We start from the raw sequence: 25,523 nt of genomic DNA, 5'->3' as shown, positions 1-25,523 counted from the left end.
TGCACGTCACTGCCGCGCAGCAGAGCTTGTGCAAGGGACTTTGAGATGGCGCAAGCGAGGTGCAGGATTTGGGAGGTGGTGATGGACAGGCCAGGACAGTAAGATGGAGCCAACAACCAATGCTCTCCCCTTGCACTCTGCATCCCCTTCCAGCGTCCCCTGCAACTGCTTCACCCCGACCCACCCACACCCTTTGTGGTTCTATTTTTTTGGCTTATTTAGTTTGTTTTTAAACCCCATGGAGATCAAATTGTGACTTGGCAGCTAACAGAGCTGGCCCTGCCGGGCTCCCCAGACTGAGTGAAGATCTTAAGAGACCAGAGTGAAGTCCTGGGGTGAGCAAAGCCCTCCCTGCCCCTCGCCCGGCCCCGCTGGCCGCTCACAGGGTGGCGGTGGGATACTGCGCCCAGCCCACCTCCTTGTACGCCGCTGTCACATGGGTGTAGATGAGAGTCTTCATCTTGGTCCAGGCGCCGTGCGCCTCTGGGGTGAAGTCGTTGGCGTACTCTTCAGCAATGACCTCCAGCATGACACCAGTGAGTTTCTGGAGGGAGGTGGACAGCAAAGGGTTAATAACTCTCCAGGGAGAAGCTAACAGCAAATTTAGCTTTCTCCTACAAAAACTGTTGCTGAGTTCTGGGAATGACAACCCTCTGCAGGACAGACAGACATTCAGGAGGTCTGCCGACACCCCAGGGAACAGAGAAGGCAGGTAACCAGCCTGCTGGGGCAGGGGGGAGGGCTGAGACCCGGGCACAGCGGGGTGCTGCTTGCAGGTTCAAGCATCTCCCTAATTTGGGTACCTCAAATTATTGAGTCCCTTCTATCATGCTTGATTTCTAAAAGAAGGGACATACAGGCACCACCATGCCGAAGGGGCTGCGGGCAGGAGGGTTTCCCCGGGCAGGGCGAGGTACTTGATGCTCCAGCGTTGGCTACATTTGGGAATGGTGGTCTGCGTGGGGTGGCATCGCAGTGGGACACTGCAGCTACGTGGGGAGCAACCCCCATGACTAGCCAACCTCCTCCGGACGAGGACAGGCAGCACCAGCTCCTCACGGCTCCCTCTCTCCTGCCCTCTTCCTAATTTCTAAAACATCCCAGAGATTTTTTTGCTCCCATCCTTTACCTTAAAGTAGATGGGCTCCACTTTGTGCTTGAGGGCATGGGCCTTGCCCACCAAGGCCAGGACAGAGGAGACCTTTTCGGAGTCATTGAGGTTCTCCACCACAGTGTTAATGGCACCCATGACCCGCCGAGCGTGCTTACGCAGTTGCAAGCTCCTCTCCATCTCCAGCGGGTCCTCCATGTGCTTGAACTGGCTGAAGTACTGCTTGGCCGACGGGAAGTTGACAAAAAACCTTCAAGAAAGAATAGACACAAAATACCATCAGGAGGGTGAGAGCAGGCTGAGAGGTTAAAGCAAAGCACAGAGTGGTGGAGATGCTGGAAAACACCCCCTTGCATCTAACACAGCTTGGGCTGGTTTTCTCATTGAATTCCCCAGGAGCTGTGGCATTCAGCTGCCTAAAAATCAGCAGGTTAATGCCTTTCTCCCCAACCTTCCCCATCTGCTACAAGGGCATTGCAGCTGGATATTCATCTACAAAGCAGAGGCAAGACTGAGTTCTTGATACCCAGAGACTCCACCCAGGCATGCCAGGTGCTGTATACATACCCTCATACATCAAAACATCATGTCCTGTCTCAGAGAGTTGGAGATGAGCATGAAAACCTCTCTTTATCCCAGCCAGCCTCTCCCTGCCCCTCTTCCCCAGTCCCACAGCAGCTTCCTGGCCCCATGGGCTTTATTCCTGCATTACCACCCAAAATAGTCTCCCGCTGCCCAGGATGCCTCTGACTTTCAGAGATCACCCCACCAGAGTGCCCAGCAAGATCTCAGCTCCTGGCTCATGTATGCCAGGAGCCCTTTCCCCCAGCACAAAGATGCCCCAAACACCCAGGCAGCCCCTCCGAGCCACTGAGGACCTTCTTTCCTGTGGGATTAAATCAACCTCAATGAAAAGCATCTGAAGCAAATGAGGCTGCAGTTGCAGCTGATGTGCTGAGCTCCCTGGGGAGTAGGAGGGCTGGGGAAGGTTTGAAGGGCACAAGGTGACGAGGTGCAGGTCTGGGACCACAAATGCCACAGCCAGTCGCTCTCAGCAGCCGGGGCTGACACTCAAGTCGCATTAACCACTCCCTTCCACCCGATTTACATGGGACAGAACCATGGCAGCATTTGTTCCCCGCTTTCACTCAGCTCCCTCCCTCCAACAAGGATCTCCCTGCCTCCTCCTGGGCCCTCCTTCGCCTGGATGGGAGGCAGTGAAAGATGCTCAGGAGGTGGCAGACAGCTCCCAGGGCTGTCCCCCATCATCCCCTTGGTCTTTGGCTCCAGACAGACACCCGGCTGCCTCCTCCCCTCTCCCAGGCTGCAGTAACCCCTTCCCCAAGCACCATCCCAAACCACGGGAACCCATCCCACCTCTATTCCCACCCATCCCTACCTCCCTCCAGGACCAGGTGGGATCCTCTTCCCCACTCACCACTCCATGAATAATCACAATATTGAGGACCAGGCTCGTTTACCACTTCATTATCCTCCTTTCCCCCCCCCCCCTTCCCCCGCTCCGTTGGCTTGCAAAAGCTTGGGGGCATTGCCAAGGAAGCGACGTGAAGCAGCGCCTGGAGTGCACCGCCGCTTCTGTTGCTTCCCAGAGGCATCTGGGATTCATCAGATGGCCCAAAATAGGTTTCGGAGGTGTGAAGAGTGTGCAGCGGAAAGGGTGGGGGAGGAAGGAAGGTGGAAAGGGGGAGATAAGGTGTTGCTTCTAAAACCTGGAGAGGACCCATGACAAAACTCCTCTTGTTATTGTGCAGCCTTCCCCCCCTGCCCCAGCAAAGCTCCTCCTAACACATCTGGTCCCTGTCAGGAGAAATCATTTCCAGGCCTGGCTGTCTCCAGCTCCTGTCACCGCAGAGATGCTCAGTCCCTACCCTTCAGCTCGGAGCCATCAGAGGGGTGGTCGGGGACGGACACCGGTCCCCTGGCCGGGGGACGGAGACAGCCAGGGCCACACAGATAGCACCGTTCCCAGGATTCAAGACTTCTGCTGGGAGCATTTCCCAACAGAAGGACAAGCGTTCCTCTCTGTTTTAATGGGACCATTTTTTCCATTTGGCCCCAGCATCCTTCTCCTGACGTTCCATCCCTCCCTACCTCTGGGCAAGCTGCTGCAGCTCCAGCCGGCCCTTGAGATCAATGCCCTCCAGCTATCGACATCAACACTCCCGCTGAGGTTGAAGCTAAGGGTTTTGCCATCCCTTCTAGTAGATCTTCCCCCCCTCACCCTCCGGCAGGCGTACCCCGGGGTGCTGGGAGCAGGGGGTGCTGCTGGAAGTTGGACGCGCTGCCCACAGAGTACCCTGATGCAGGGGATGGAGGCTGCCAGCTGGTCAAGGCATGCCTAAGCCTCTGAATCCCAAACCCTTGGAAGTTCCCCGAAAAGCCCTATTTGATCACAGCTCAAGGGCATGTTGTTGTGAAGACCCAAGGAATGAGCTGACAAAAATTCCTGGTCTGAGCCAGGCTCTTTCAGCAGGAGTACAGCAAGGGGGGACGGACCCCTGCATCGCCAGGAATCACGGCATCCCCCCAAGAGAAGAGCCAAAAGGAGCCCCGGGGCTGATGCCCTTCAGGAGCAGAGACTTTGCACCTCTCCCACGGCATCACCTCCACCTCTCTGCCGCTTTCAGCCAGCTACGCCAGGAGCAAAGATTGATTAAACCCCAAAAAGTCCCCAACCTGGGTGAGACAAGGCCAGTGAAGGATCCGAATATTTAGTTTCCAACCTTTCCCCATTTTGCAGACCCTCAAGGTGATGCTCCCGCGGGAGCCGAGCCCAGCAGTTTTTCTAAGGGACCTACAAGAGGGATGGCAGTGGTGCTGGAGGGATGTAAAGCCAGCAAAGCCCTGGCTCCCGTGCTCAACCCCGTGTGCTGTCTGCTTGCTCACATTGATGGAGAACTGAAACAGGGGAGCCCAAACCATCCTTGCTTCAAGTTGAAAAGCAAATTCGTGGCCGGCCAGAGACCTGCAGCCACTTCTCCTTGGCCATCGCCTCTCTGCAGGGCTGGAGAAAGACAGGCGCCTGCGGCAAGAACTTCTGGCCTGGAGCAAATATTTGAGTTGTCGAACCAAGAAAAAGAGGGAAGGAGGCTTGCTCAGTGGTAGTTGTTAATAAACAGAGAAGATTAATTTAACACAAAGGTTAAATATAACCAGAGGAAAGGAAAAAAAAAGGAAGAAATAAAATAACTCAAACAATAGCAAATTAAAAGAGGTGTCAGGTGGGGTTTTTCCATCTACAGAACATTTTTCGAGAGTTCAAACATCTCAGGCTGTGGAATTTTGTTGGCTCATTATCTGTGTGCGTGTTTGGGGCTCTTTTTCTTCATCAGAGTCACTAAAAGATGATATTTACCATTGCATATCACAGAAAATGATGATTGATAGAAACCAGATGCCTGCATACCGATCTCATTAAATTTCTTTTTAAGTGATTCCATTCTGCACCCGCTAATTTGTACTCTGCGAGCTACATCTGGACCCAACGGACAGGATATCAGGATTGCTTTTCCTCTCTCTTTTGCCTGTTTAACAACTTTAAGGACACAACCGTTCCCAGTAGCAGAGCCAAAGGAAATAATTAAGGTGCAAAACCACTGCAGTCACTGGGAACCTGTTTTCTGTTCAGGAGGAGAGACACCACTTCTCCTCCCATCTCCCTCCCTCTCCCCGGACCCGGCAGAGCAAACCTCACATGGAAGAAATCTTCAAACCCAGACGTCCCCTTCCTTCCGCAGCTGGAAAGGGGACACCTGGGTGCTGCTCGCTTGGTCTCCCTGAGCACCTAAATCCTTGATACTTCACTTACCGTGTTTGCAAACTGCAGGGAAAAAACCACTAGCGAGCCCTCGAAGCTGCTGGGAGGCTTCAGCTGAACCCCCAGCCAGCGCTTGTAGACTTTTTCTGCTAGATTTTCCTACAAACGCATTCATGTTTTCTCTCGCCTCATCCCTCTACGTGGGAGAAACTCTCTCTAATGCAGCCTGGAGCCTCTCCGCGTCCCTTTTCAAAGCTCTCCTTCCAACTCCTTTCTGCTCGGGTGCCTACAAAGCAGCTGATAATGGGTAGGCAGGTGGTGTGTGGTGCTGCTATTTATTATGCTGAGGGCTGTCTCACCACTTCGCCTGCACGTCCCCCTGCTCCTCCCAGCCACCTGTAGTCTATCATCCTATTTTCAGGCTGGGGCAGGGGTGCTGGGTGCTGCCCATGTTTACAGCTCCCAGGCCAAGGTGAGAAAGGTCTCAGCCATGTCAACGCCACTGCCCAGCAAGACAGAAAAGGGCAATTCTCTCTCCGAGGGCTCACGGACCGGTGGAGATGGTGGTAGGCAGCATCTCCAGCTCTGGCGCGGGAGGACTGGAGGGAAAAGGGCCAAGCCCCCGGTCCACACACTGTTGCTAAATTCAACTTCTTCTACAGCTGAGGGAGAAGAGGTGTAGCTGGCCTTCCTCCAGGTGAAGCCCACGTCCCGCTGCAAAGCCTCGGGAGCAAACTCCAGCACAACGCTGAGCCGTGCTCGGAGGCCGTAACACCCCAGGCACTGCAGAGCCCCGGGGCAGAGGGACCAGGACACCCCAGGGAGTCTGGGAGAGGACCCAGCAGCAAAGATGCAGCCAAATACATTTTGGCACGAGCTAGCAACCCCCGAGGGCACGTCCTGCTCACTCGTGTGTGCACACCTCACACCTCCAAGTCCTCATTGCCGTTGTCTTCCCCTACCATGTATGTGGATTCAGCCCAAAGCCTCTTGGTCGCGTAGATGAACCTTTAGGCTAGGGGTGAGGCCAGCTTTCATCAGATAAACGAATTAACAGTGCCAAAGTGGCTTTCCCACATGTCTCCATTTTGCTATGGCGCTTGCAATCCGCTTCATTCAGTGCCTTCATCCATAGCATCATCCTCATCCTCCACACGCGTGTCCTTGCCCCTCTCCACTGCCAAACCACTGCTCGCTGGGTGCAAGCAGCACGCAGGGATGGCCGTGTCGGCCCCCTCCACCCCGTCACCAGCATCTCCCCCCCCACCGGGCACCCTTCCTCCAGCTCTGCCAAGCAGGTCAGCGTGGCCCAGCAGGGTCCACGGGGATTAAGTAACAATGCTAAAACGTGACTCTTGCCTCCGAGGCAAACGCACGGTGAGGATGGAGCTTGCTGGAGCCCAGCTGCGTGTCCCCGACCCCCAGAGACAGCGGAGGGGTTTGGAGGTGGAAGACAACCCCAGGGTGGAGAAGGGCTAACCCAGATTCACAAGGACATGGTCCCTGCGCTGGGACCCGCCATGCATCCAGCAAAATTGGGAACCCAGTTTTTGCTGGCGTCCACCACCGCCTCTCCTCTCCAGTGCTCCTGTGCCGATTTCCAGCAGCCCCAGCTCGGCGGTACCAGTGGCTCTCCTTGACGCTCGCCCCCGGCGCTGTGCTCCAGCAGGATTGCCAGCCAGCCAGCACTCCCCGTTCCCCGGCCGCGCTCAGCGCCTGCCAGCCCAGCAAGGGCTGTCCTGACATTTCCCTGCCTTTAATGAGCGCTGAAACTCTGCAGACGGGCGCTCACCGAGCCGCGTTCGGAGGTACGGCCCTGCTCCGCTGCAGCAGCCTCATTAACGGAGCCGGTTAGCAGAGCGGAGACTTGGCCCTTGCCTCCTGCTCCGGGGGAGGGATGTTCAGGGCTGGTACCAACACATCCAGCATGTCCTCAGCCATAGCCAGGGAAACCATCTGGGGACAGCGTTCGACCCACCCTGTGCCTTTGCTTCCCTTGTCCAGGGATGTCCTTGCAGCTCTCAGGGTGTCGAGTGGGATCTTTCTCGTCCCGCGTGGTCACAAGCGATGCAAGGGCAGCTCTGGGACAGGGGAAAGACACTTCTCAGGTCACCCCGAGAGCTGCTGGCAGCCCCGAGGCCGCAGCTGGTGCGGGATGTGCCGCAGGGATCCCCGCGCAGCCACCTTGGCCATGAAGCAGCCAAAAGGGCTGGTTCCAGGTGCTGTGATTAGAGAGAGAACGCAGCCGTATGAAAAGGGGCTGTTTCTAGACGGAGCTTATTAAACCCACACTCCCCTCATGGAGGGGGCTGTTGTTTTACAAAATGGTCCTCGTGTGTGTCCTCGTCAGCAGAGCAGAGTCCTGCTGCTCTGGGGCTCTCCTTGTCTCCAGCTTGACCACAACGATTCACGAGTGTGTGACAAGCTGTGGGACAGGGACATCGTCGCACGGAAGGCTGGTCTTTTCATTGGGCCCTTTTCAAAGTGAGATATTGCAGCAGGGGGATCTCTTGGAGATGCTTTGCTCTGAAATTCACCCGTCAGCAGCCAGGAACGGACCCCTTCCCTATGGATGCCTCCACAAAACACATTGGCTTTGGGGGTAGCTGCAAAATCATTTCTTTAAATGCCATTTTTGGGTGGATTCAACCCATTTTTTTAGATACAGCTGAAAAAAAAAGGGGGTTCTGCATTGCCAGATTCATTACTCAAGCTCTTTGCTATTTTAACCTAAAACTTACAATAATGTCTGGCATCCAAGTAGTGCTTTTATATTTCAAAGCTCTTTGCAAACTGTCTGAATCCAGGTGTGTTAGCTCAGACTAAGCAGCTGTCAAAATCCAGGGGCCTGATTCTGCGTTGGCAATCCTTTCGCTTCCCCTCCTACACCTCCTGAGAGGGAAAGAGCACATCAGGAGTGATGGAGAAGGTACAAATTGTGGAAATTTGGAAAGCTGATGGGTCTGGAATGGAGACGGAGGGAACAGCGATGGAGAAACCCCATGGATGCGGCACAGGCTACGGTGGCTGTGGCAGGTTGCATTGCCTGCGCTTGGCACGGCATCAACATTTGGTGCAGATTTGCCTGGGAGCTAATAGAAACTATCCCTGGGTTTTATCCCCCGATGGGATCCGTAAAGTTTTGTGGTCCCACATCTGTGACTGCAGTATGTGTGTGTGGGTGTGGGAGCGAACGCATGTGATGGTCAGGACAGGCTGTGGTCTTAGCCCTGGCGTCCCGGGCGTTTTCGGGGTCTGCAAAGGACCGAGGGTCCCGAGCCTCCGCTGATGCTCAGCCGTGCTCGCCTGGGTGCTCTCAGCCCCTGCGTGCCGTGGAGGGTGGGCAGCGGGTGGGCTGAACCACCCGGGTGCTTGCATCCCCCGGTACAGTCTCGGAGCGTGGGGTATCGGCAAAAAAACAACTGCAAGGGTGTTAGAGAAAGGGGGATGCTTGGGGAGTGACGGCCATGTGCTGGAAGGGCTCCTGTGCCACACAGTGAGGGCTAAGACAGATGCCAGAGCGGCTGCTGCTCCCCTCGCATTCCCGGGCTCCCCCGCTGCGAGCTCTCTGATGAGGTGTGTTTTTCAAAAAGGACTGATTCCTAAATTACAGATGGGGAAACTGAGGCACAGCAACGAGCCCAGAGGCATGGGGAGGCTATGGGTGAGCTGCAGCCCGGCTCTCCCAGCTGTGCTGGCTGTCGTGCCCGCTTGGGAGAGACCCAGCCGAAACACACGGCCCCAAACGTGCAGGTCGAGGTTCCAGCTCCAGCTCCAGCAAGGGTTAAGGCGGCTGCTGTGAGATGGAGCCCGCAGAGGCCCCTGAGCTCGGAGGAGGAAGATGAGCGTGGCGAGGAGACTGTGCTTCCTCCGGCGTGAGGCTCCCCCACCGAGGAAATTGTCAATTAGTGACATAGTTTTAACCACACAGCGCAGATTCCCATGATCCAGTGGCTGCTCAACCAGAAGTCCCCATTATTCGTGTTTATGTCCCCTGGGAGCCCAGAGGCCCTGCGAGATCGGGACCCCACCGTGCTGCTGGCAGGACCACAGGGGTTTGCTATGGCTTCAAGCACCAGCAGCAGCCACGAGGGCTGGGAACATAATGCCCAGCTCTGTGCCTCAGTTTCCCCATCTGCAAAGCGTGGAAAGGCTGGGGGTGGAGGAGGAGGTTGCTGGGCAGGGGCTGAAGTGGGGGCAGAAGGAGCCAGACTGGGCTCCTGTGGGACACCGGCACCGCAGCCCTCCCCATCGCTGCCTTTTGGGTGGGCATTGCTGCCCCCCTGCCTCTGCCCTCGGGGCACAGGATCAGGCCCCAGATTGGTTTCGACTCTTTATGTCCAGAGATGCTGCAAAACCCCCAGCCCTTCCCACATGGAAAAAAGTCATTCCCTGCCCTCAGCAGCTCCGAAGGGATGGAGAGGGGACCGAGCAGGAAAGCATGGAGAAACCCTCTGCCACCAGACACAGGCAACGCCCCGGTTGCAACCCCGACAACAGAAATGTGGCTGCTAACAGATTTGCCCGCTTTTACCGTTCTGCGCAGCGGGGTTGCACCAAAGGGGGGCCCACAGCCATTCATTCCCCTTCCCTCTCCCTGGTCACCCTTGTGCACAACACTTTCTGCCTCAGTTTCCCTAGCAAGGCGATGAGCAACACCGGCCCTGTACTGGTAAAGCACAGAGGTTGGCCGGGGCAGCTCCCAGCCCCTGGCACACTGCCTGGGTGCGCACCCAAAAGCGTGCTGGGCAGGTTAGCTCGCACCACACCAGCGGCCGCCCGCTGCCCCCTCCCCAGTCCCGACCTCTGGAGCTGCTGAATCATGTCTTGGGAAGCAGCTGCCTCTCACCCGCACCACCCGGGCTCCCGGCGGCCTCCACGCATGACCCACTTCTCCCGGCGGCTGATGCCAGCTGGGAAACGCAGCCGGGAGAGCGGCTGGTGTTCCCAACCCCTGCCAGGGCTGCCCTGCTTTTGCCCGGCACACGCTTCCCCGGGGAGCTCAGGGTGAGCTCGTCGGAGCTCGCAGGGGGAGCGGGGCTCAGGGCAGCAGCACAAAGCCCTCTTTGGGGATGGGGTTTGTTGCCGGGGGGGCAGCTCGGCCACCGGAGCCGTGGCATGGGGATGCAGGCAGGTGCGCTGCTCCAACCGGTGCTGCTGGAGGGGACGGTAGCTCTCCCAGATTACACCGCCATCCCCGGGAACATGCACCGAAAGTCCAGACCTCACTTTAAGCATCCCAGGGAAGTGCTGGCTGAGGGAGCGGGTGGTGGGTTTAGCTGGGATGTGCCAGGACACATGCCGTGGCCCAGCATGTAAAGGCTCCCAAGGAGCCAGGGTTCACCCTAGGAGCCAGCTCAGTCCTGTCCTGTTGGCACAGCTCTCCCTGGAAAAACAGAATGGACCAGAAACTGCTACTGGGAAAGTTTGAGTTGGGACCAGAGCTCAGCCACATGGTCCCCGCTGCCGCACCTCTCTGCCCCTCGTCCCCAGCCCTGCTCCGAGCTCCATGACCACACGCAGGGACATCAAAAGTGATGAGCTGCCCTGGGTGAATCCCCCATGGCATTGCCATGAGTCCCTCGGTGCCAGCTGCGGGCACTCGGCCACCCTCCCTGTGCTCGCGGGCGGGGGGGCACCCAGCTGCGCTTGCAGATGGGGCCATGGCATGACCTGGGTGCCAGGCAAGGAGCTGGCCGTGCACGGCTGCTGGCCAAGCCCTGTGCCAAAGCTAATGGGATGGGGAAAAGGGGAATTTTGGCATCCCCCAGACCTCTGCCATGTGTGGGCTTCAAACCCAGCCCAGGTGGGTTTGGTGTCCCCAGCCGCGGGGCTGTCGAACTTCCAGACTGCTCCGGTCGGCTACACAGAGCGGGGGGCCGTGCAGGAACGGGCTCAGCTGTCAGCTGGCTCTGAGAGAAGGAAATGTTTGAGAAGGAGGCGAAGGGGGGACTCAAATGTCATTTTGGATTCTCTGCAGAGGGGTCTTGCTAGGAAAAACCCGTTGCAGTGCTGACAGTGAGCCGGGGTGGGGGAAGCGGGTCTGCTCACCCGCACGTCTGGGGAGCCTCTGCTTTCTGCAGATCCCGTGGGCTCGGGGCATTAGCTCTCAGCCTCTTGGAAAACTTTTGGATGATTATTAATAAGCAGTGCATCCATCCAAGGGGTCCTCCGAGCACCCGCAGTCCCCTGCACAGGAGCAAAACGGGAAGGACACAACCCAGTCTCCTGTCTCCTATCTGGGGTGCCTGGGGTTGGGTCCAGGCGGGAGCCTGACCAGGGACATCCCTGCGTTGCAGGTCCCCGGGATGGGTGGTGGGAGCTTTGTCTCTCCGGACAGCATCTTCGCTGTTTGCCAACAGGTCAGAGCGGGCATCTCGCCTGCACCTCTCCTCGCCTCCCCTGTCATCCTCTCCCCTCTTAAATAAAGGAAACAGCCTGCTGGTACTGCACCCCACTGATACCCCAAACTCCCAGCGTCCGCGGGACCCCGTGGGATTCCCACTCGGCGCTTTCCCGGAGTGCCCGGACAAGGATCGCACCCGCAGACAATGCAAGAAAACCCACCTGCCTCTGTTCCCCACCTCGAGAGCATCCCCCCTCCCCGGTTTGGTTTTGGGCGCAGACATGGGGCTTGTGAGCTGCCCGTCTCTGCCGCACAGCCCCAGGCCGTCGGGCGATGCTCCGCACCCCACTCCCAGGGCGGCTGGGTCCCTGCCCCCCATCCCACTGCCCCCCTCTCCTGCCTGTGCCCCCCGCACCCCCTTTCCACCGCCAACTTCAACGCTCTCCTTCCCGCCGACGCTGCCGCCGGAGGGACAGATGGTGCCCTCGGAGACACACCTGCTTGGGTTTTATCTTGGCTCCCAACTTGCATTATTTCACCCGCCAGCCTGCTACGTACCGATGCCATCCGCACGCAGCTAACTGGGGGGGGGGGGTAAAAAAAAAATCCCCCCAACCCACCCGAGCCCGGCAAGTGGAGCCTGGTGCTGCTCTCCCCCCGCCTCCGCCGCCCCCCCCAGCTCCGTCCGCGGGCTAAGGTGACCTTTGCGAGCGAAGCAGCTTCCCCCGAAGTCCCCGGGAAGGCTCCCCCCGCTCCCCCCGCACCGCCACCCGGCTCAAAGGTGTGGAAATCAGAGGAGTGCTGTGAAACCCTCTCTGCTCCCAGCCAGCGAATACACCCAGCCAGCTCCCCACTCGCTGTCATTCATTTCAGTTCGGTTATATATATTGTTCTGCCTCTTTCTCAGCTATAAAGAGATTTAGTTGGATTTGCTGCTTCCTTTTTTTGTTTGTTTTTTAAATACCTGATGAGTATGGAGACCCCAACGTCCTCGCAGTTTGCATATACTCTGCTCCATGTCTCTTGAATAACCTTTTTTTCTGCGTCTGAAATCTCTTCACTTCTTTCCCATCTCTCAATCTCCATTTCTCCCTGGACTTTCTCCATGAAAAACAGCCGGCACGATCCTCCGGGAAGCCAGGAGGAGATAAAGAGAGATGTGTGTGAGCGGGTATATCCTGCGAGAAGAGACAAGGTGTTTGCTCAGCGGCCGTGCGGGTGCTGGCGGCTTTGCCGACGTGTGGATGTATATGTGTGTGTGCGAGCGCGGCTGCCTGTCAGCGTGTTTATATATGTAATTTAAAAAAATATCCCGGAGGTATGATGCATGCGATTAGATTTCAGATCTCCTAGTGCTGTCCATGGCTGTAGTTAGCTTCAGCTCGGCTCGGATGTGTGTGGCTGACTGATGGGGAACTGCCTAAAAGTAAAATATTCAAAGGCATTGCAAGACCAGCCTCTTTACCAATGTGTGAACGTGAGCTCACTTTCTCTCTCTCTCCTCCTCTCTCCCACTCCTCCCTCCTTCCCTTTTTTTTTCTCCCTGAAAGGGAGGGATGAGGGAGATGTTCTGGGCAACATCAGGACGGTGCTGGGGGGGGAGGTAGGGCTGGAAGTTTTTTTTTCAGCCCTTGTAAACAGCTCAGAGGAAATTCAGGATCCAAAGTGCCAAGTTAAAGTTATCCCAACCGCTGGCTGCGCTGAGCTCTGCCTCGGCTCTCCCCCTTGCGCTCCCTTATTTTGCAGGCGGTTGTGTTTTGAAGGATGGACCCTCGCTTGCCTCGGATTCTTGGGTTGCACGGAGCGTCAGGGCAAGGGGGGAGCACGAGGTACCCCCACCCGCGGGCCTCTCTCTGCCACCCAAAGGAGATCATGGTCTGTCCCATGGGGACTTCGTTAACGACGAGAATTTGCTCTCCCTTCTTGTGGCAGGACCCAACTGTAAAGGGATCCAGAGTTGAGGCACTCGTGAAATGAATATATTACTGTTGTTCTGCGATTGCATCGCTCCTGGTGGCATCTTGGCAGGGACGAGGAGTGCGGGAATACCTCCACGCCAAGCTTCCCGCTGCCTTCCTGTGTGTGCTTTTGGGCTGTTTTTTACCCAAATGCCATTTCCAGCTCCCAGAAAATCCGGCATATTAAACCTGCAGCGCAGTCCATTTGCACAGAGAGAAGGAAAATACTACAGAGACTTGTAATAACCGACAATCCCCCAGAGGGGGATCAGAGACAAGAGAAGCAGCCTGGTGTGCACAGCCGCCTCCCGCACCCGCTGCGCACCCTGGCAGGGCAGACAGACAGACAGACAGACAGGCTGAGGGTGCAGCTCTGACACCTGGACAGGCAGGGGCTGGGGGGGTGGCTGAGCCCCTTTGGGCGCTGGAGCGTTGTTATTGCAGCTCTGTCGAGGCAAAAAGCTGTTATTTCTCCTCAAAGCCAGCCTCGGTTGGCAGCAGCCAGACCGGCGGTGTCAGCAAATTTGCTCTTGCAGATCTAACGAGAGCTGGCGGAGAAGATGCTCCCCACGCGTGCCCTGCTGTGGGTCCCCCATCGACTTTGCGCTGGGACAGACTGGGAGCCCCAAGCCTTCCTGAACCCCTCGGCTCCGGGACACAAAGCTCGGTTCAGCTGGGAGCTGCCAAACCCACCAGCGAGCAAACAGCAGCGCGGCCAACCCTTCCCAGCTGGAGGTTGAGCATCATTCAGGTCCCCCATAACACCACCACTGGCTTGTAAATCATCGGATTTTCACCAGCCAGCTTAAAGTTTGGATTTGCCTCCTGTCCATTAGCAACTGGGATTAGCATCCGTGAGCCTGAGCTCAGATATTAACTACAATGTCCCCAGGTGGCCACCACGCAACAGAGAAACCCCTCTGGACCCAGGGTGGCAGGGCCAAGCTTATCGCCCTCCCTTTAAAATGCAGGGGAAGAGGCGCTGTGTTAGACCCAGCTTAAAACCAGAGCAAAACTGCAATGCAGTGCTAGCGCTTTCAAAAAGGGAAAAAACCCTCAAATTCTGACAAATACGAACGCTTGGGCAGTAATCTAGGTGGAGCATTGGTTAAGTTATTACTCGCTGTGTGTTTAAAGAAAAGGGCTCTTTGAAGCTTCTGTACGCTGTGCCTTAGTCAATCCTGGGCTCGCAGCCTGGTACCTGGCTACACGGCGAGCCTGGCTGCAGCGGGCGCTTCGCCTCGCTCCCCAGCACTGGGAGTCAAAGTGTCTTGGCTCAAGAGTCTCCATTTAGAAATACTAGAATATTAGAAAATATTAGAGTATTAGAAAATATTAGAAAAGTACATGAGAAACCCCCCAGCCTTTTCAAGGTTTCGCCCACCCTCTTTGGGGACATCACATCTGGCCCTGGCAGGAGCCCAGCCCCAGCCCGGTTCCCACGTGCCATCCTGCTCCGCAAACAGGAGAGAGCGAGTAAAGCAGCGGCTGCTGCCTCCAAATCCCAAACGAAACCCAACAGCCCTGAACTTCTGCGTCTCGTCCCAGACGTGAGACATAAATCAGGGGCAGGAGCGCAGGCACACGCTGTCACGCGCCAGCCGCCCGTTTCCATGGTTTCCCGCGACTATTGCTCTAGAGGGCTCGGGGTTAGGAGGCGACTTGTTCCAGAAGGAGAAAGATGCTGCGTTGACACCATTGCTGCAAAATCCCAGCTGGGGATTGCACTGGCAGGCAAGCAGCATTGCCCTGCGACGCCCTGCCAGCCTGTACAGCCCCGTAGTGACTCGGGTGACCCCCTGGTCCCTTTGGTGCAAGGTGCTGTGCGGAGGGAGGTGGCAGCCCTGAGGGCTGGGATGGCATTTGTTCACCCTGCCCAGCCCAAGCTGTCCATGGTCACTGCCTGCTGTCCCAGAGAGGAGCTCAGCACAGTGCCCGCTGCCATGGCAGGGTGGCCCAGGGCCATGGGGCTCAGGGATGGGGACAGAGGACTTGGTTCCCACAGCCAGTGGGAAGGCTGAGATGGAATCAAACTGGGTAATCCACGTGGAAGAAATAATTCCATCTCTCTCAGTTCCCAATTCATTTCAACACCCTGAGCCCTTTCCCCTCTCCAGTTGAGCATTGCAGCTCAACTGCTTTCCACCTCCTTCCCATGGACTCGCCCCCACGACGAGGTGGCACCTGGCAGCGGGGTGCCAGCCCTGCCAGGGTCCCCGTCCCTGCCAAGCCCCAGCCTGCTCCTCCCACAGCTTCTGCATGGCAGGGAGAGATCAAGTGCCTGTTCAAGCTGTCCTCCATCAGCCTCAGGGGCTGAGAATGGGTTTCCAGGCCCTCCGAGCAGCTCGTGGTGTGCAGTGTTCCTGCAGGGTCTGTACCCACCTGCTGACGGCTTCTCCCACTCCCCCCGTGCCCTCCCACATTGCCTCTCCTCCTCCCCGCGCGCTGGGTGCAATGAGAAATGTACTTGGCTCCCGATCCTCGAGTGGGAGGTGAAGGCAAAAAACCCGGGACTTCAGCTCCACGGCATGTGGGATGTGGATGATGGCAGATCCTCACCCTTGACTGTCCACTGTCTCTGGGGTGAAGGAAGAAACCCCAAATCCAGACGCTCGGGGCTGAGCCCACCTTCCCTCATGCGTGGGGACAGCCTTGTTATTTGGTTCCTGGAGAAAAGTGGGTGTCTTCTTGGGACCCCTGCAAAGCCAGCTCTCCGGGACCTTCTGACAAACACCATTAGTTGGGGTGGTCCTGGGAAGAGACCCCATGAGCAACCTCAGGGAGTGCTTTGAGAAGGAGCTGCAGGAGCTGCCCCAAGCCCTTGGGGCTGGCGTGATGCTGGGAGGCGAGCGAGGACCACTTCTCCAGACCCTCGAGACACCAACCTGGCCAGAAGAGGAGCAGTCCTGGGATTTTAAGTGAAATAAGGCTGAAGGCTTCAGTGTGGTAAAGCCCAAGGCATTCGGAAGAGCAGCCCTGACTCTGCCCCTTTTCCCTCTGAGCTGGACAGCGTGGGAGGTGGAAGATGCTGATAGGGCTCGTTGTCATTTTTGCTCCCGCCGATGTGGCTGAGGGCTATTGCAGGACACGTGTGCGTGCCAGGTTGGGTGTTCCTCCTTTGTCCTCCTCCCGGAGCCACTCCGGGCTGCTGCACTATCTCACCCAGAGAGGTTGGACTTGTCATCCTGAACATTGCTGAAGCGAAGCCCCTGTTTGCCAGCCTGGCTCACCCAGCATTGCCCCCAGCGTGCAATGCCTCTCTCTCCCCCCCTTCCTAATCCAGCCCTGCTGCCAACTGCAAAGTCCTGGCCTGAAAAGGAATAACAAACTTTAGGAAATGGCTTTGCAGTGCCTGCTCCAGCCAGCCACCCCGGGAGGGAAGGATTTAGCCTGAAGCCTGTATAAATGCTCTGTACTTATTGCAGGTTTCCTTCCCCTGGCTTCTCTGATCCCGGGAGACCTGTGCGCAATCCCGATGCTCCAGCCCTGCGCCGGCAGCGCCTGTGGCCTGTGAGCCGTCACTGTGGGAACAGGCTGGAGGACAACATGCCAGGGGTTTAAAAGGGGCTACAGCCAACAGGACCCCCCCCCCCCAGATCCTGCTGGGGTTGCATCACTGCCTGCATCTCCATCATGTGGGGTGGTGAGCCCATGTGGGATGTTGTAGGATCCCGGTTTAATCACACAGCCATTGTCTGCATGGCTGGCATGCTCGGTTGCTAATTTACTCGTAAAGACCAGTAGTATCAAGAAAGTTGGATTCCCCCAGCTCCATGTCCTCAACACGGCTGGGAAGAGCTGGGCAAGGGAGGTGACAGTGCAGGGAGCTGCTGTCCCCCCACCTCCCCAGGCCCCGGGCAGCCCTGGGGAAGTGAAACCCAGGCTGCTTGTGCAGCGCAAAGCCGGGGCCGACATTCCTCCTCTGATTGAAACCAGACCTCAGGCGGTGCTGCCGGAGCTGGTGGGGAAGGCGTTTAAACCAAACCAGCCCATACTCTCCTTCTTACATGGAAATAGGGTTCGTCTGCTCTGGGGTCGAAGTCCAACAGATGCGGCTTTATGTAGGTCTGTGGTGCCCCCAAAGCAAACCCCCCAGTGGGACCCTGCCCCGAGCCCCCAGCTCCCAGAGGGGACCCCAACCCCTGGGGCCACCCCAACCTCCAGCTCGCCACTCCCACACGTGGGAGCAGGACAGTGTGGGATGCCAGGGACGCCGGCTTGGGGACCGGGACAGCAGCAGCGCTGGGGTGATGCCCGGGAAGGGAGAACGGGATGAAGACACCCAGGCAGGACCTTCTGCAGCAGCGGGCAGAGGGGAGCCGGGGGGGGGGGGTGAGACAGGGACAGCACAGCCTCCCTGTGACCTTCTCAAACCCTGTGTCAGCTTTCCAACTCCCTCCCCAAAAAATCCCTACCAACCCACAGAATCTGAAGAACCCAAGATTAGGAAATCCAGGGGAACAAAAGGAAGCGGAGGGGGGCCCTGGGAATGAGGCTGGGTGCTGCCCCGTGCTCTCAGGCAGGGCAGGGCAGGGCAGGGCAGGGCGAGAAGCTGCTGAGGCAGCCCTGGAGAGCACTTCCCACCCAGGCCAACCTGGTCCTGGCCTGGGAACTGTTGCATAAACCCCCAGTCTCACCCTGGGATTTGAGGAAACTGAAACCTTGTGATGCAACTGGGAGAGATGAAGCAAGAGGCGCTCACTCAGGAAGCAGGTGACAGATCCAGCACTGTGGGGCTGCACGGGTGAGGCATCATACGGCTGCTAAACTTCCTTGGACCCTGCACAGCCTCCAGTGTCACCACCTTCCCCTTCACCCCCCCGTGCTGAGCCCTCCCGCCGGCAGGAGCCGGCCACCCCCCCGGGAGCACAGCCCCTGTCACAGCCGGACCCTTCAGCGGTAAGCGAGGATGACAGGGTTATTGGGAAACAAGTCGACACTTCCAAACAGATTCTCTTTGCTGCTCTTTTCCTTCCTGAAGCTGGTCTGAGCATGGCAGGGGTTGCTCAGGAAAGCCAGCAAGCTAATATATTCATGTCATCTTGCATTTGGTGCCAGGACATGAAGTAAACACCGTCAGGGACCTCGCTCCGGTTCAAAGACAAGCCCTGTTTCTTATTCCGATCACATTATCCATGCTCCCTGTACAGCTTCATTGATTCATATCTTAAAAAGAAAAGCCTTCAAAACCCATTAAGTCTGCCTTGCCGTTCCAGCCCTGCTCTCAAGGGCTAGGGCAAGAAGCATTAACTAATCTGCTCACATTACCTTGCCTTTGAACTGAGCATCTCTCAGCGTCAATCAAGAGTGTTTGGAAGTGATATGCTCCCGTGCGGGGTGATATTTGGCCGGTGAGATCACCCAATGTCAAGCGAGTGGAGGGACTGGCACTTAGGCATTGCCCCCTGCACCAGGCTCCGGGTGAGCAGTGCTGTGAGCTCCGGCACGAGCCCACAGAGGCACGGTGGAACAGCCCAAGCTACAGTCCTCTGTTTGGTTATGGAGGACCGTACGATTATAACAAGCCCATGAAGGAGCAAGTTCCTGGGGCTGCTCTTTCTCAGGGCCTCAGACAGCATCTGGAGCACCAGAGCAGGGACCTTGCTGGTGTCAGCCCTTCTGGGCCTTGGCGAGGGGAGAAGGGTTTGCAAGCAGCGACGTCCTCCCAGGGATTATGAAAGCCATGCTGCCTATTGCCAGGGAAAAGAAGGTCCTGCTAGCCCCTTGGGCTCCAGCTCAGCCAGCAGCCCCTGTTTGTTTGGCTTCAATGACTTCACAGCATACCGAAACATGCTCCTGGGGGCCCAGTGTGCTCCAGCGCTGCCGGCCGGGACGCCGGGTTTGGCCACCCCACGCGCTCCCCAGTGCCTTGCGTAAGGCAGGTCCGCACCCTCCGGCCTGACTTCCACTCAGGAAGAAATTATTCTCTCTCGTTTCCATCTGGCTGCAGGCGACGCTTGGGATGTTTCTTCCACCGCCCACCTGAAGGCTTCCCACCCTGCCGGTGCCAGCAGCAAGGCCATATCCATCCCCTCTGCCCCCGGCTGACCCCCGAGTTCAGGGTCGGGGACTGTTTACTGGATGGGCTTAGAGGGATTTGGGTTTACTAACATTTCAAGTGGTGCTTGTGACTGTTGTTTTTAGGGTTTGGAGCACTTCGGGAGGATGTGTCTACTGAGTGGGGATTAACCACAGCCGTCCCAGGCCTCTGCCATGGCTGGACTTGGGGGGCATCTCTGGCCCCAGCCAGCCAGGGATGGAAAGCCAGGCTTCCTGGAAGCTCAGCTTTGCTTTCTCTTTCAGACCCAGTCATTGAACCCAGACCAACCTAGATTCCTTGGATTCGGTTCTGTTTTCAAAATGCTTTTGCAGGGGGAAGCTGTTTTCCAGCTGAGTTACGGGAATGTCCAGCTTGGGGCTTTTCCTGGCTGTCCTGCCGCAGCCAGCATCGTCAGCCCCCACCTTGCTCCCCAGGGCCAAACCGGAGCTGGAGTAAGAGGGAGAACCCATGGGGCTGCATGCAGCCCCCTGGGCACGGCCCCAAAGAGAGACACATCCTGACTTTGGTGAGCACCAGCATTACACACCCCAAGGGTGTCCGCAGCTCGGAGCCCGCCGCCTCGGTGTCGGTGTAGGGCAGGCAGCACTGGAGGTGTGGGCAGCTGAGAGCATTCACCCAAGGTCCCTTGTGGCAAAACCCCACGTGGGGACAAAAAAACACATGGGGACAAAAAACACAGGGGCACCAACGCATGGCTGTCTAGGACGCCAGTGGCCCCTGCTCCCTGCCTCCGGGGCTCTTCTCTGGGTCAGGACCTTCACGCACCATTAAACCCTACGTGTGTGCGTTCACAGGCATGCATGGGCACACACATGGCTGTCTTCCCCTTGCTCTATCTCTTACAGAGGTTTCTTTCCCATTTATTCTCTTTAACCTAAATCCACAAAGTCACTCAACTCCAGAAAACATGTTTTGCCTTGCAAAGGGCTGGGCTGGGGCAAGGTGCGTGAAGGCACTTCGCTGCCCATGGACTGGGACATCTAAGGAGCTTATAGGGAAAGGAAAGGCTTCCCTGGTGAGACACAGAAACCAGCACAGAGGTCTGCGGTGAGGCTGTGGGGCCAGAGCTGAGCCATGGGGAGAGGTGTGCGTGCTGCTGAGGGACGGGAGAGCGGGGAGGAGGAGGGAGACACAGCCCAGGCGAGGGGAGGATGCAGACAAGGTCTCACAATCAGCTGGCCGAGACACGTCCACGGGGAATTACAGGCAGGTCTGAGCCTGTCAGATTACCAGAGCCAGGAAGGGGGGAGCGGGTTGAGGCAGGTCTGGCAGGAGGAGGGAAACAGGAGCCAGAGAGAAAGGGAGGAGCCGGGGGAAGGTGGGCAAAGAGGGGAGGGAGGCACACGGGAAAGCGGGGAGTAGAGAGGAGAACCCAGCCCTGGTGGTGATGGGGCTGGTGGGTGCAGGAAGATGGGCTGGGGGGGGCCATGAGGTGGACAGGGTGGGAACGGGCTTGGTCCATCACACGTCACCCCCAGCGCCCACCTGGCCAAGGTGCGGGACTGGCGGCCAGCCGGGGCGGGAGCACCACACGCCAAAACCAATTAAGTGCTCAAGGGGTCACAGACCAGCCGCTCGGCTTCCTCCCGTCTGAAGGTCAGAGGAGACTGTCCTCATTTGTCGCCTCTTAATTACATCTGATCCTGCCCTAATTCCTCCTAAAACCAGCCCTGAGAGCCTTCAGGTGGCTGCTGGGGAGAGGTAGCCACCAGCCAGGGTGACAGGCCAGCCAGGCACGGGTGACAGCCCTGGGCTGAGCGGTGCCTCCGGGAGGGACGCGAGAGGCCGGCAGTGCTGCGTGGTGATGGAGGAAGCGCCATGTGCACCACTGTCCTGCTCCTCGGCACGTTGGTCATGCTGCTGCGGCGCCGCTTCTTCAACAAAGTCGAACCGTACGTCCTCTCCCGTCCCCTTCACATCCCCTCGGGGCCCCGGAGCTGGGAATGGGATGGTGAGGGGCGGTCCTGGGGAGGAGTATCTTGCTACTCAGCCTAAGACCCATCCTTGCAGATATTTGGTTTCCTTCTAGTTTTGGTCCTCTGGGTGACACTGGGAGACATTCCCTTGTGCTGGGCAGAGGGGAGCCTTGTGTGATGTGCTGTCACCTCCTCCTCGTTGCACCAGCACCAGCAAGGAAGAAATGCAGGATTGGTCCCCTGTCTTTCTAGTGGAAAGGGACAGGGCTGAACTCCTGGGATGCTTTTACACACACCAAACAAGGTGTTTCCCAAACGGAGCAGTCCAGCACCCTGCTGTCCATCCAGGCAAGCAGCCTGGCTGCCTGTTTGTCTTCATGCCTCGGCTGGGGAGGAGACTGAGCAGTGGTCTCGGCCGTGGGGACATCATCAGACTGCCAATGACACCCCAGCAGCACCCAGCTGGCAAAACTTCAGCTGGCGTAAAATAGCCCCAGGGAGGTCCCGCTCCATTCCTGGGGCGCTGGGAGGTCAGATGAGGGTCTGGGTACGGAGGATGCTCTCAGAAGAGCCAGCAGCCACCACCCTGCAGCCACACACACTCACACACGTCCCGGCTCCGAGGTGACGGCAGGGAGCAGATGGGAAGGGACTTGCTGCAGTTCTGCAGCAAGGCAATGACAAAGCGGCGACCAGAGTGCAGGGTCAGCTCCTGCTCGGTGCATCCCCACGGTGCCTTGGGCACGGTGCCGGCGGCTGCGGTTTCTACTACCTGCAGCTCCCCGTGTCTTTTGGGAGGGAGTTTTGTTCCCGTTCAGCACTCGCTTGGCTTCAGCTCGGCAGCAGCGGGGCCACGCTCACAGCGGGGCCGAGCATCGCCCTTGCTGGCTGTGCAGCCGCCTGCTCCAACGCCAGGCTCAGCTAGAGGAGGTTTCCGCTGGAGACGCACAAATCTATTTACCAGTGGAGACTGGAGACATCTGAAAGTGGGGAGGTCAAATTAGCACTTAATGAGTCAATTAAGTCAGGGGAGGGAGATACAAGACTGGAAGCAGGGAAAGCATCTCCTTGCGTGCCCCCAGCCCTCTCCATGCTACCTGCAGCCCTGGCTGAATTAAGGACTCATTAAGTGCCTGAGCAAACATGTGCTCGCTGCAGAGGTGGGGGCTGTCTCTGGGCAGGGGGTATGGGGTGGCTGGTGAAGCTGGCAGAGCTGGCGGCCTGCAGGTCCGTCCCTCAGGGAAGCTGCAGGGCGAGCGGGCAGCACTGCCCGCACACAGGGCAGGTGCGTGGCTGGGGGACAGGTCACCTGGAGCAATGGCACCTGTGCTGGCAGCGTGTGGGCAGCCCAGGGACCTGACCCCAGGGAGGCAGCTCCAGCCCCAGCACAAGCCCTGCCCGTGGGAGCAGGCGTGAGCTGCCTTCAGGGTGGCCAGGGCAGGGGTGCCGGGGAGCTTTGTGGCTGGCTCACCACCCTCTTAGGAGCAAGAAAAGCATGCAGGTGTGGGAGAAGGTGTCAGGGCTGCAGGACTGGTTTGTGGCTCAGCCACCGTGTCCTTGCTGTTAGGAGCAAGCACTGGGAAAGCACAAAACCTTGCAGGAGGATGTAGGATGGAGCCAAAAAAGCTGGGGTTAGGAGGGACACTGGGGCTGCCCTGGCTATTTCCACTCATGGCAGGATCAGCACACCCTCCACCATGTCTAAACTGGGGCCCTGCAGTCTGGCCAGACCTCACACCCGACTGCCATCATCACCATCGTCATCATCAATGTGTGACCGGTGAGACAGCAATGCAGCATGGGGAAGGGAGCGTGCCTGGTGCTGGCCCTGGCAGCTCAAGGCTTGACTCAGCTCGAGGGCTCCCTGGCATGGCGCGGGACCCCGGGGAGCACGAGGGAGACTCACAGCTGGATGGACGGGAGAAGCTTCCTCCAAGCCCCACCGCAGGTTTCAGACAGGGTCCTGATCTGGATGTAAAGATACCAGCTGATAGAGAAGCCATACACTGCTAGATTAGTTCTTTTGGTGATTAACTGCTCTCACCTTTAAAGACCAGTGGCTATTAAGAGGTTTTCTACTTGCTCTATTTTGGACTCCCATCTATCCACCTCACTCTGTGCTGGCATAAATCAGTGCAGTTCCACTGGCAGCTTTATACCAGGAGCAAATTTGTCTCCAGCCTTTCATATTTTGGAAAAGAGAAGTAGCAGAAGCAAGAGAAAGAAGTGCTGCTGGCCAAGGACTGGGGAGAAGTGGTACATGTGACCAAGGCAGAAGGACCAAGGCTTTGGATGGGCAGAGTGGAGGGCAGGCAGCATCCTCCAGACCACGAACAGACCTGAGGCACCAGAGCCCAAATCCAGTTTTGATCCAACTGAATTTTGGTGAGTTAGAGGACCAGGCTCAGGCTGGGCAGGCACCAGGCCCCCATACAGCAACAAAGACCAGGATTTCCCACATGTGCACTCGTCTGGATGACCCCTGGATTAAAGACATCCCTGAAAACCAGCACACAGTGAAGAAAAAGACAGGAGCCCACATGTTGCATGGGATAAAACTGCCTCAGCGAAGGAGTGTCCCTCTGGCTCTGACGTCCCCGTGTGCGAAGCAGAGCGTGCGTCCTGGGCAAAGGACACAAATGAACAGCACAGGCAAGATCAGATTATGTGAAATCCCCCGCTCACTTGACCTCCTTCACGTCTCGTCTTCTATTTATATGCCTTGGGGCTGTCAGGGACAGTACAGGGTGTCCTTGGCCCACACTGACAGGGCTGGGGGGCTCAGCTGTGGACGTGTGGGGTTAGGGTTGGCCCCTGGAGCTGGCTGCCACCGTCTCAAAAAGAGAGGTTTAAAGGGTTTCCTCCTAACAGCCCAACTGTGAGGTCTGCTATCCCCCCCTCGCCGGAGGTGAAAAGCAAACTGAAATGCTACCCTGGACTAACCTCCCCATTGAAGGACAGGAAGGTCAAGGGGGACTCCTTGGGTTTCAGAGCTTGGCTTTCCTCGACAAGCAGTGATTTATTCTTTGGTTTATGCGATATTTAACGAGAAGGTCCTGGCCGGGGGCCAGGGCTGGTTACGGATGCCTGCTCTGTTTGCCTTTCTCATGTTCTTCCCCTCTGGTCCCTTCTTGGCAGGAGCTGCTCACCACCTGCTCCTGAGTGATATGAGGGTTTGGGGAGGTAGAGGTGCCGCTGACCCGGAGCCCAGGGTTTGGTCTCGGTGCTGGACCAGCACAGGGGAACACTGGGCAGTGAGCACCCAAGGGAGCACAGGAGCACCCAAAGGAGCCTGCTAGGAAGAGCCAGGACTGTAAGGGGAGATGTCCTCCATGGAGAGCTCTTGGAGAGGGATCAGCCCTCTTGGGCTTCATGGGGCAGGGCTGGACTATGGCAAAGCAAAGGAGGCGCTTTGGGGAAGTGAAATGTGGATTTGCCTTTACTGCTGCTTTCTCAGCCCTCTCACAACAGGCTGGACGTGAATCCCCCGGGCCCCAGAAGGGCTGTTCCCCTAGGACTGGGAGCCAGGGCCATGGGCAGAGGGAGTTTGGCACCTGCACTGATCTCTCCCCCTCGAGGACACCACAGCCCACACACTGTGCTGCAAGGCGAGATCAGACCCTCTGCACCTCAGGCTGGAGAAAACAGAGCCGGTAGCTTGGCATCATCTGGATTTAACCTTCCAGCTTAGTCCCTCTGGGAAGCAGGACGTGACCTCTTCATTTCCACCGCCCAGGCATGGCTGGCAACCGGCAGCAGCGGCACACGGCTCTGCATCTCCGGGCTGGAGCAATCAGCACGCAGCAGGCATGCACAGACAAGTGTCAGCTGAATTTCTGTATGACTTTAAATACATTAGCAAGGCCACAAACACAGCTCCAAAGTGCTGCAGGCACAGCTGAGCTGATAAAAAAACCCCAAACCCACCAGCAAGAAAATAACCCCCCTCTTTCTATGGAAGACAAGGCTTAGCATCACTTTCCCCCTTATATCTGTATACCAACTGAGCAGATCCACTCTCTACCTTGCTGTGTTTGAATCCAGTACCAGAAGGGTCAATTCTGTGCCACTTCTGCGGAGTCATTATACTGTCAGTTATATAAATGTCTGGGCATGCACAAAAGGCAGTGCTGATACAGTGGCTCCAACACCAACTCTCTCCAACACCTGCTTTTCAGCTGGAGAGAAAGCCGAGCACAAGAACATCTCGAGAGCTGTCATACAGAAGGCTGCTGTCTTTCAAGCTGAATGGAGGTCTAAATAGCTCTCACTTCTCCTTTAGAATCTCATTTCTAAATGCAATTAATACTGGCACATGCATAATGAGAGACTGACGAGTGAATACAGACTCCT

General features: G+C 57.3%; 1 protein-coding gene across 1 annotated transcript; it reads right to left on the bottom strand.

Moving 5' to 3' along the window:
- Positions 1 to 200: 200 nt before the first annotated feature.
- Positions 201 to 12,644, bottom strand: CYGB (cytoglobin). The gene is made up of 3 exons (XM_059828237.1): positions 12,200 to 12,644; positions 1,130 to 1,361; positions 201 to 544 (listed from the first exon to the last, which is right to left on the bottom strand). Exons 1-3 carry the CDS (start codon positions 12,340 to 12,342, stop codon positions 380 to 382), a joined length of 540 nt encoding a protein of 179 aa, XP_059684220.1. The 5' UTR covers positions 12,343 to 12,644; the 3' UTR covers positions 201 to 379.
- Positions 12,645 to 25,523: the final 12,879 nt, after the last annotated feature.

This window comes from Gavia stellata, chromosome 22, assembly GCF_030936135.1.
Source record: "Gavia stellata isolate bGavSte3 chromosome 22, bGavSte3.hap2, whole genome shotgun sequence".
Taxonomy (NCBI): domain Eukaryota; kingdom Metazoa; phylum Chordata; class Aves; order Gaviiformes; family Gaviidae; genus Gavia; species Gavia stellata.
The sequence above is the reverse complement of the archived record's forward strand: the minus strand, read 5'-3'. Positions and strand labels throughout refer to the sequence as shown.

Excerpts from the sequence above, each read along its gene's own strand:
- CYGB (XM_059828237.1), bottom strand. The coding sequence starts at position 12,342 with ATGGAGAAAGTCCAGGGAGAAATGGAGATTGAGAGATGGGAAAGAAGT. Across the intron at positions 1,362-12,199 it reads GGGGTCTCCATACTCATCAG|GTTTTTTGTCAACTTCCCGT; the intron begins GTATTTAAAAAA and ends TCTTTCTTGAAG. Across the intron at positions 545-1,129 it reads TGGAGCCCATCTACTTTAAG|AAACTCACTGGTGTCATGCT; the intron begins GTAAAGGATGGG and ends ACCTCCCTCCAG.